Genomic DNA, 10885 nt, shown 5'->3' on the forward strand with positions numbered 1-10885 from the left:
CCTAGTCCTACGGGAGGTCTACTTTCTAGGATATTGAAACCATATTCCTCTGACTCCCTCAACATCACAGTATGTATCAACTAGGCTTAATTTAATTACACACTCATATAGACAATGACTTCCCTAAAAAATAGACAATAAGTAATCATAATGTAAAACAGTATTAATCCATTAAGAAACATTATTGCGTAGTAAGAAAAAACTGGATATTTTCTGCTCGGAAAATAGCATGTTCACCATTGTCTCGCTGGCATGTGGTGTCATGGTTCATCACAAAACACCGCGTAAGATACTAAGTCCTTTTACATCACTAGTACTTTTTTATCACCATTTTTTATATACATAATTTATTAATTTCAAGCTAATATTAAGCGCATATGATATTGAAACAACATAGTATGTACTTATGAAGAGGTAGGTTGGATATCAAGAATGCACATGTATGTTCAAGTTCTTGCAAGAAGAAAATACAAAAAAAAGTAGTGGCATTACAGTCAAATTAAATGTGATGCAATATCAAATCATCACACTCACTAGGCAATCATGGATATCTACCAGCATGCTTGGCAAACACTCGGGGCGCGAAAAATGTTCTCCAAAGGTAATGCCTCTTGGAGAGGAAAGATGTGTGCACCATTGTCATCTGATCCAACCATTGAATACCAGATATAATCGATTTTCAACTCGAAGAGAGCTGATCATAGTAGTCTCCAAACAATGCCTTGAACAAGAAGACCGCCATTGCCAAACACAACTAGGCATGCTAGTCGAAGAGAACAGGGCCAACAACACCATACCTTCTAGCCTTGACAGCTAACAATCAAATACGAACCAAACGTCCACACACAATCAGCACTCAACATCGGCAAAACTATGGGTTGATTCGATGTACGCCAATCCGAATGTTGCAGATTTAAGAAAAGCCAGTGCAATTTCCATTTTTCGAAAAAACGGCAATGCAGCCAATGAAAGTTGCATTTGTTGAAGAATCTTGAGAAATGTTGTGTCATTTTCGTGGGGCTAATTAAGCAAAACCGCTAACTAGTAGTAAGATTAGTTGCTAAAACTCAATATCATATTTTTCTTTTCACTTTTTGTTGGAGCCCTAAAAAAGTGATGTGGTAAGAAAAAGAGTTCCCTCCAAGTGCCCAAGCCCCAAGCAACCCAAACCTCTCACCCTCCAATAATTGCAGCACAAGGCTTCCATGCTGGTGTTAAAGGATGAACATGGCACTGAGGCTGAGAGGGCCCCTTCCCCATTCATTGTTCCTGCTTTAGAATCCCTGTCAGGGTTTTGATGAAGATGAGTGGCTTCTAGCAAACAACCAATAGCCCAATACAACAAACAAGAAAAGAAAAAGAAAAATGCTATACTACCCCTTCTCCTCCTCCCCTGCCTACCACTATACCCACTAGCCCCTCCATCTCCATGGCTGTCCCTGCTCCATCGCCCACACCTGCACTTGCCTCTGTGAGCAAGTACTGACTGCTCCCCCAGTCCAGCTCCAGTCCCTCGGTATTTTTGTTGTGTTGCATGCGCGCGTCCGTGTGCTGCCCCCATTCCTCCACTACCCAGCTAGCTACCTTCACTCTCTCATCCCTATCAAGATAAGCTGCCCGCTCTGCGCTTGCTCCCTGCTCATCTGGTGCACTCGCGCGCGCTCTTCCCGTGTGTGTGTGCGCGCGCGCTCATGGTGGTCACCATGCAATGATTCTTGGTCGCTAGCTAGCTGGTTGCCGCCCTCGTCGCGCGTCGCGGCATGCCTGTGGCGTGAGAGCGACCGGCCGGGGGAGACGACAAACGGGCGAGCAGTGACCTGACCCTGTGAGAAACAGAAAGCTCTGTGTCCGTGGTGGTACGGTGTGGCCAAGAAGCTCTGTGGCGTCGCGACTTCCATGGATTGGGATCTCAAGATGCCCGTTTCTTGGGACCTGGCCGAGCTGGAGCACGACGCGGTGCCCGCCATCGCCGCCCCCGCGCCCGCGGTGCCCGCCTCGAGCATTGTGACCGCGGCGCGCGGCCCGCCGAGCCGGCCCGAGTGCTCCGTCGACCTCAAGCTCGGCGGGCTGGGGGAGTTCGGCGCGGCGCCGAACGGCGGCGCGATGAAGGAGCCGGCGGCGAGGGGTGGCCCGGTCGTGCCGGTGTCGGCCGCGGCAGCTGCGGCGGTCGTGCCGTCCGCCAGCCCGCTGAAGCGCCCGCGCCCGGGGGCCGGCGGCAGCGGCCACTGCCCGTCGTGCGCCGTGGACGGCTGCAAGGCCGACCTCAGCAGGTGCCGCGACTACCACCGCCGGCACAAGGTCTGCGAGGCGCACTCCAAGACGCCCCTCGTCGTCGTCGCCGGCCGGGAGATGCGCTTCTGCCAGCAGTGCAGCAGGTAACAAACACATACTTCACCACCATGCACCAAATTCTGCAATTCCATCTCATATCAACAAATCATTCTCCACCCGCACATGCTCAATTTAGCTCATCCGCCACATCACTTTCAAGTTTCCTAATCGGCGCCGCCCTCGCATTGATTTGATTGTGATTTGCCAAAAGACCATTGCTCGAATTGCGGCAATGGGAAATCGGCCGGTCCAAACAACCGACAGACGATTGCCGTCAAGTCATTTCTTCCACACCATTTTCTTTTTACTGCTCATTATTCCCTTTGTTAAAAGTGAATATAGGCCAAACCAGTTCTTTCTTTCTTAGAACCCTGGCTTTGCCTTTCTCTTGCCTCAAATCAGCTCTTTTCACATCTCAAACACTGCTGATACTGGATTAGATGAGTATGCGTATCTCCCTGTCTTGTTTCAAGGATACACAGCTTTACCTTTATCTGGCATTAACTTTTCAGTCTTTACATATGGATGTACCCCCAAGCTTTTTATTTACCTGCTACTACCCTTAACTTTGGCAACCTGTATACCTGAATTATATCACTCCTCTTTTCCTACTTTTGTACTAGTAACTTTCTAACCCATAGGTGTGAATTATTACCAGTGAAAAGTGGCTGATGCATGCACTCCATGTGCCAAACATCAGGTGGGGCAGTCTCTTTTATGATTAGCCTGCTACATGTTCAAACTTGCCCTTGGATTGTCCCTTTTTTCCCCATTGTTCTGGTTTGAATTTGAAAAATGATTAAATGAACTAGATTTTCTGCGTCTTTTTACATTGACAAAGAAGTTACTTTTTATTCTGGCAAATAAAAGTGGCTCTTTCTTCTGTGCTCTACTGTGGAATCCCCGCTAAAAAATAGCAAGCAAACAGGGAGTTCAGAAGCATATCTATTTATCCATGGTTAACCATAGGTACTTCAGAATCAATAAATTTTTACTCTCAGGGTCTGGGTGTATGCCCTGAATGGTAAGCCCCACCCCTGACATAATCTCCTTCCCTTGCTGTATTGGTAAACCAGATCCATAAGAATTGTTTCACTTTCCTCGTGGATTCTTGTGTGCACCAGTATTTGTTGTGTGGGACTATTCATCCTTAAAGATGTTGCTGAACACATGACCTGCTTTATTTATTTCTTGGCAGAAACTGGCCTACCACATCTTCCCTGATTGCTTCATGTTTCTAGCGTTGTTTTCTCATATGTGATACTGGGACCACTAAAGCATGTATTTGAAACATCGTTGCTAAATACATTCCACACATTGCATTTTGTGTGGAGCCGATTCTCTAGGGACTCTTTAGAATGATTGTACTACTCATCAGTTAGCTGAATTATTAGGTTAACCTGCACTTAAGGTTGACGCTCGCTAAAAGCTACGTTTAACTTCCAAAATCTAACTCATGTCTTTTCCAGAGACTAACAAAAACCTTGTTGTTCGATTATTGAACCGAAGAAAAACAGTGGTTCTTAGTATGATCATCCCTTTCTAGCCAGACTATTCATGTATTTGTTTCTTTTGGAATTTTTGCCCATAGAAACATTTTCATTTTAACTTCTGAACTTTCTGTAAATCCTATATTTTGTATTATGTCTGATTGATCTTCCGCTACAATTTTACTCCACGAAAAAAGAGATATATTTGTCGGATAATGGAATTTATACTCTCTGAGCAAATGTGGTGCTTGATAATTCAGATGTTTTTACCGTACATTTTTTCAGGTTTATTCACAATTTTACGGAGCTGAAATCCTTGTAGGTTCAGTTGAGTTGAAATCTTTTTAGGTTTATTTGAGCTGAAAACTTTTCTAGTTCAGTTGAGTTGAAATACTTTTAGGTTTATTTGAGCTGAAAACTTTACTATTTCAGTTGAGTTTGTGGTATTGCTGATCCATAGTTACCAACTAACTAATATCGTTTGCAATTATGGTTGAAACTATACAAAATTGTCAATCAATCATTTGGTCTTGTTCTCCTAGAAATTTTATATGAAGTGGGAGGTATTTCCAATGATTGCTTACTCAGTGGGGCAAAATTTGGATCAGCATACTGCTTGGCAGACTTTATCAGTGTTCCAACAGGCTGGTGCCATAGTGCCATATATACGTGTTGGAACCAATACCGTGGTCCAAATGTACAACAGGAGTTGCACTAATTTTCTGCGCTTTACAGGCCCAGTGTAGAACTTTATGAACTGAAGCCCCATGCACTCAAATTGTTTAACTGACGCACTGAAATCTGAATGGTCCAGCTTGTGTACTGTTTCCTCAGGGAATCTGTGTGGCCATTTTAATATGGAGTAGCTAAATATTTGGAGCTGTTAGGTTGAGTGGCATGTTCGTCCGATGTAGCTTTTAATTATTCATGTTCCTTAATTACTATATCAGACAAATACATTAAGATCATTCCGCGTGGCCATTTTAATATGGAGCAACTAAATATTTGGATTTTTCTGTTACGTTGAGTGGCCTGTTAGTCCCATGTACGGAGTAGCTTTTAATTATCCATGTTCCTTAATTATATCAGACAAGTGCATTAAGATCTATAGTGATGGTCTTGAGTGGATAACCTACGTTGTTTCTCCTAGAATATCATGCATGCTTTAAGCATAAAGGTGGTGCACTTGCATGCAATTCTCTCTGATCTTGTATGCCATACTTAATTATTGACATATTTGATCATGATATCATGTCATTGTAGCACTTGCCTGTATTGTTAGAGTGACAAGCAACCTAGAGTTACCTTTATTTTCTTATATCAATTATCAAGGTTGTGCAAACTCTTATGTCCAACATCTTCAAGTGTACTATGAGTTTCTCTCTTCTTGCTAGAATAATAATTTACCGTGTCATTAAAAGTGGCAGTATGCCACTAAGCGTGGTACTGATTATTACCATTCTTAAATGGCTAGCTCTTATAGACTCCTTTTCACTTAAACTTTTTTATGTTTCTTATCATGAACTTATGTTTCTGTAGGTTTCACTTACTCGTGGAGTTTGACGAGGCTAAGCGGAGTTGTAGAAAGCGCCTCGATGGGCACAACCGACGCCGCAGGAAGCCACAGGTTGATAGCATGAATTCTGGGAGCTTCATGACAACCCATCAAGGTATTTTTCTTGTCTAACTTTTCTTGTTAGCCTTTTGACTGATACTTTGACATAACTGAGATGTACAAATTTTATAGCAAGCTCTTCTAGCTAGACCCATAAATTTTATTTACAACCTGATTAATTCAAATGCAAACCCTCACCAAACTGAGGACAGTCGTTTTCTCCCTTTTGTATATTTTGGTTGTTCGAGCTACCTTATTCGCTTTCTTAATGAAAATGACACACTTAAGGCGTGTTCAAATAAAAGTAAGCCGTCACACAAAATGCTCCTGCTAAGCTGTAGGCTGTAGTTTTATGTACATCTAGCCTATAAATCTAAGGTTTTACAATTTACTTGGGACATATTTTCTCCTGGGTAAGCGATAATAAGCATAATATCTAGCTGATTGCACAATGCTGCATTTCTAATGTTTACATTGTTGTAAGTGAGAATTCAAATCAACTGACTGATTGCATTTGCATTTCAATGCTTTACATTGTTATAACTGAGTAGCAATCTCGCGCTTGTTTCATGACGGCCATTTAGCTTTGTTTTCAAACGCAGGGACAAGGTTTGGGTCGTTCCCTGCACCAAGGCCAGAGCCAAGCTGGTCAGGTATCATCAAAACCGAGGACGCCAACCCATACTACACCCATCAGGCCGTAAGCAACAGGCATAACTTCACGGGCTCCATGTCATCGTCATACTCGAAAGAAGGCCGGCGCTTCCCCTTCCTCCACGAAGGAGACCAACTGAGTTTCAGCACAGGCGCGGCAGCGACCCTCGAGATCCCCGTTTGCCAGCCTCTCCTGAAGGCCGCTGTTGCTCCACTGCCGCCGCCCGAGAGCAGCAGCAGCAACAAGATGTTCTCAGACGGACGGCTGACGCACAACATGCTCGACTCTGATTGTGCTCTCTCTCTTCTGTCATCCTCTGCCAACTCCTCCAGCATCGTCGACGTCAGCCGGATGGTCCGCCCCACCGAGCACGTCCCCTCCGCCGTGGCCGCCCAGCAGCACCTCGTTCCCAACCTGCAGCACTTCGGGAGCAGCTCCTCCTCCTGGTTCGCCTGCTCCCAGGCCTCCAACGGCTCTGGGTTCGCCTTCCCCAGCATGGGGAGCGAGCAGCTCAACAACACCGCCCACCTCGTCCCAAGCTCGAACGACAACGAGATGAACTGCCACGGGATCTTCCACATCGGCGCCGAAGGCTCCTCAGATGGCACGTCGCCGTCCCTGCAGTTCTCGTGGCAGTAGTAATCTTCAGTGTAACATCAGAAGCTGTTCTTGGGTTCTTTTGTCAGTAGCTAGCTGTGGCCTTTTCTTCTAGTGATCAGGTGTCCCATTTGCTCAGTGTTCATTCCTTCTCTTTTTTCATCTTTGTGTATCTTGAATTTGTCTCTCGGCATCATCAGAGTTAATAAACCTTGCATGATTCAGAAGCAAATCTCTTTCAGATACTTCCGGGTTTGTCTGCCTTGAGTTCATCTTTTTTACATACCTCAGTTGAGTGGCACGAGCCCATGACTGTTGGCTATTTGTTTGAGCAAATGAATTTGATCATACTGGTTCAAGGAAGAAGCATGAAGTAGTCCTGGTTCATCAGCACCTAAGCATGCAGTAGTAGTGATACTATGGTCTCAAAATATTTCATCCTCCTCCTACTCCCTCTATGTGGCTGGATGAAGCACTTGCCAGCGGACGAGCTTGGCGTGGTGGGAGGGTGTGGTGACGTGGCGGCAGGCGATTGCCTGCGTTGAGGAGGACAAGTTGCAATGGTGGGGGATGAGCGCGGGCCACCGAGGCGGCGACTGCAACTAGTCAATGTAAGCCTAGAAAACACTGAAAAAATCAATGTCGAATCAATTAGTGATCATCCATAAGAACAAGAATAAGAAAACTAGTGTCAACAAGTATGCTGATGCCTCACACTTAAATGATCAACAAGCAGAAAAATGAAATTCAGCAACATATTTAACAAAAAATCATTCTCGCTAGCAAAAAATAATAATTCTCTGTTCAGGTCAGACAATGAGGCCGTACAGGTAAATGTTATAAAGAGAAGATTTATAGCAAAAGCAATTTAGTCCTACTGGTTATTTTATATGAGATGCCAAGAAAAAATTGCAATTTAGTCACTACTCATCTGGAGTAGAAACAAAGTGGCAAAGAGAGTACATGTGACTTTTTTTTGCACAAGCTGTGTATCTCAAGCAAGAACACATTAAAGGAGCTCAGCCTTTACTTTATTCCTTTCACATATAGAGAAAATGTTACAAATACTAAAGCTACATAGCAACTGAGCAAAGAATAGAACAAAATACTTCAATTTGTGAACAACAATCTGTTCTTAAATGCAGTTTGCGGTTCTTCATTGTCAGGTGAGCTGATCTGAGCCAAAAACTAAGAAGCAGTCGCCCTCTTCTAAAAAACTAATATATAGATTGTCATAAGCTAGCTGTTTAATAGGCCATAGCTATTTTTCTAGAACCATGGTCTCTGAAAATCTACTGGAGCTGTCTGCAGATAGTGGTTACATTATTGTAGGCCTGCACATTCATATTCTATACTGTTTACAGGTGTTGGTATTTCACCATAGTGCCTATATGTCAGCTATTAAATTAAGAGCTAGCACGGTTGAAGATGTAGCCATCTGGTGTAATACTATCTCAATATATTAAATAACATATGCAATAGCAAAGATCCGTGGAAACAGAACAGACATTTTGACTTGGTAGTATCAGTTTCAGAAATTGGCAAATTTTGCAGGATATAACAAGCTATATTTTATGCATACAGATTTGATAGTGAACTAAGTAACAAGAGAATTTGCTAAGAATGTAATGGGGTCGAGTATGAATTCTTCTCACAATGTCTACTAGTGCTGAGCTCAGACTTTGTATATAATTTCTAGACTTTCTTCAGGAGATGCAACTTGACAGCTACAATTTTGTAAGGTGATTTCAAGGAAAATATCCAAGAAATCAAAATACTCTAGGATCAGCACCTCAGCAAGAATTGACTACAACATGCAATAATCCATCATATATTCAAAAGAAAAGTGACCCTATCTCTATCTCCCAATCCATACTATCTACACTAGAGCATGCGTTAACCCACATCATCCATTGCAACAACCTCCAACAGTACCTGAAGATGACAGAGAGCAGCCGCAGCAGCACAAAGGTGCTGATTTCTCTAGAAACAAGCAAAGGCACTGATTTCCTATAAACAAGTAAGGTGCCGATGTACTGACCTGTTTCTTAAGATTTGGGTCCTGATGGTCTTGGTCCCATTAGCACAAATCCTTAAAATGTCAGAATCTTTTGTCACTTCGCTACAATTATTACTATGCTGTGATGTTTACCATTAAGTTAACTTTGTGTGAAGGCAATGATTTGTGTCCTTATGCATAAATACAGCAAGCAATGAGATATCTGTTCTCCAAAACGGTTCAGGGGTTCATCAGATTTATGAGCGACCATTAAGTCACACTCCAGGCCAGCAAAGGCAAATTGTTTTGCTAAACAACATGAATCATGCAATGTCAACCTTCTTATGCAACCTGCATCTGGTTCTCGACACAGCTCCAGGCAGGGTTCTTCACTATCCCTTTCCCAGCCATGGCCTCCCTGACTTCAGCGGCATTACCCCAGTGCCCATCGCCAGCAAAGGCCTTCGATAACTGAACATGAGCAGACGAGTCATGAGGGTAGAGCTCGATAAGGTGTGCCGACACCCGGATCGCGATCTCGAGGTTGCCGTGGATCTGGCAGGCGCTAAGCAGAGCTCTGTACACCGACACACCGGGTTCTATGGGCATGTCATGGACCAAAGACTCAGCTTCTTGGAGATGGCCAGCTCGACCAAGAAGATCGACAATGCACGCGTAGTGCTCTTGCCTTGCCCCTGCGAGAAACCCATCAGTTTTCATCAGGTTGAAGTACTCTAACCCTTTATCGACCAGACCGACGCGGCTGCAAGCTGTGAGCACCAACAAGAAGGTTGTGTGGTCTGGCTGAACATTCAGTCTCCTCATCTGTTCAAACACCTGAACCACCTCTTGCCCATACCCATGCTGAGCATACCCTGACAGAAGAGAGTTCCAGGAAACCAGGTCGGGCGCTCCAACGAAGGCGAAAACATCAGTGGATTCTCCTATCTCGCCGTGTCTGGCGTACATGGAGATCAAACCGTTCTGGACATTGACATCGGATTCATGTCCTGTTTTGAGGATCAGAGCATGGACTTGTCTTCCTTCTAGCAATGAGGATGAGTTACCTATAGCCTTGAGCATGCTGGTAAAGGTGAACACATCTGTGTCAGCGCCATTCCTTCTCATCGCCATGAACTGGTGAAACGTCTCGTCGCCTCTTCCCAAAGAGGAGAGTCCCGAGATCACGGAATTGAGTGATACCTGGTCCTGACATGAAACAGCCGTCTGCACCTTCCTGAAATCTTCTAAGCTGACACACTTGGAGTACATGGTCAGAAGAGTGGACAAGACATACGGATTGCGCTCGAGACCCGTCTTTACCACTGCGCAATGCGCTTGCCTGCCATGATCTAGGTCCTCAGGTCTCGCGAACGAGCCAAGAAGGCTGCTGTACGTCATCACGTTCGGTGCTACCCCGTACTGTTGCATCTCCCTTACCAGCACCATGGCGTCAAGAGGTTTTCTCGCTGAGGCGAACCCGCTGACAAGCGCTGTGAAAGTAGCCACGTTCTTCTCGTCCATCTCCTCGAGAACCCGCCGGGCAGCTGACACATCACGGCATTTGGCATACATGTCCACCAACGCTGTTCCTACGATGACGCTGCTACAGCAGACGCCGCACTTGAGGGCGACGCCGTGCAGCATCGCTCCGACACCCGGGGCGTCCTCCATCGTCGCGCAGGCGACCAGGACGCTGGACATGGCTGACGCGGTGGGGGAGACGCCTGCCCGCACCATGCGTCCGAACGCCTCCACGGCCAGTCCGGGCTCACGGGACCGCGCGTGGCCGTAGATGACCGAGCTCCAGGTGACGCCGGTCTTCTCGGGCATTTCGTCGAACAGCTGCTGGGCCTCGCGCAGGCAGCGGGAGCGGCAGTACAGGTTGAGCAGGGCGGTGCCGGCGAAGACGTTGGCCGCGAAGCCGAGCTTGGTGGACGCCGCGTGGAACTGCCCCGCGGCGGACCGGCTCGGCGGCACCTTGGCGCCGGCGAGGAGCTGGACGAAGCCCCGTGGCGTTCGCATGTGGCGCATGATGCCGTCGCGGCGTCGCCTCGCGGACGGGCGGGCGGGTTCGCCGTCCGGGGAGCGGCGGGCAACTTACGGCGCTCGTGCGGGGCGTGCCGCGTGCGTGTCGCTGCCGGCGCCCGAGAAGACGCAGCTTGCTGGTTTTTTACACCATTTTTTTTGAGAATCTT

The 10885-nt window shown here is 46.0% G+C and overlaps 2 protein-coding genes across 3 annotated transcripts; one reads left to right on the forward strand and one right to left on the reverse strand.

The window, feature by feature from the left end:
- Positions 1-1722: 1722 nt before the first annotated feature.
- Positions 1723-6937, forward strand: LOC124652950 (squamosa promoter-binding-like protein 18). Of its 2 annotated transcripts, none has more exons than XM_047191999.1 (3): positions 1723-2375; positions 5361-5491; positions 6021-6937. In XM_047191999.1, the coding sequence occupies exons 1-3, from the start codon at positions 1897-1899 to the stop codon at positions 6728-6730; spliced, it is 1320 nt and encodes a 439-aa protein (XP_047047955.1). In that variant the 5' UTR covers positions 1723-1896; the 3' UTR covers positions 6731-6937. The 2 variants fall into 2 exon arrangements, with proteins under 2 accessions (XP_047047955.1, XP_047047956.1); XM_047192000.1 differs by having other exon boundaries at positions 6039-6937.
- Positions 6938-8870: 1933 nt separating this feature from the next.
- Positions 8871-10427, reverse strand: LOC124652949 (pentatricopeptide repeat-containing protein At3g24000, mitochondrial-like). The gene has a single exon (XM_047191998.1). The coding sequence runs from the start codon at positions 10425-10427 to the stop codon at positions 9030-9032; it is 1398 nt and encodes a 465-aa protein (XP_047047954.1). The 3' UTR covers positions 8871-9029.
- Between the last annotated feature and the right edge of the window lie 458 nt (positions 10428-10885).

The sequence above is a fragment of the Lolium rigidum genome, chromosome 5 (assembly GCF_022539505.1).
Source record: "Lolium rigidum isolate FL_2022 chromosome 5, APGP_CSIRO_Lrig_0.1, whole genome shotgun sequence".
Classification (NCBI taxonomy): domain Eukaryota; kingdom Viridiplantae; phylum Streptophyta; class Magnoliopsida; order Poales; family Poaceae; genus Lolium; species Lolium rigidum.

Bases quoted from the DNA above. Each gene is read 5' to 3' on its own strand.
- LOC124652949 (XM_047191998.1), bottom strand. From the start codon at position 10,427: ATGGTGCGGGCAGGCGTCTCCCCCACCGCGTCAGCCATGTCCAGCGTC.
- LOC124652950 (XM_047191999.1), top strand. From the start codon at position 1,897: ATGGATTGGGATCTCAAGATGCCCGTTTCTTGGGACCTGGCCGAGCTG. The intron at 2,376-5,360 runs GTAACAAACACA...ATGTTTCTGTAG, and splicing joins TTCTGCCAGCAGTGCAGCAG to GTTTCACTTACTCGTGGAGT. The intron at 5,492-6,020 runs GTATTTTTCTTG...ACGGCCATTTAG, and splicing joins CTTCATGACAACCCATCAAG to CTTTGTTTTCAAACGCAGGG.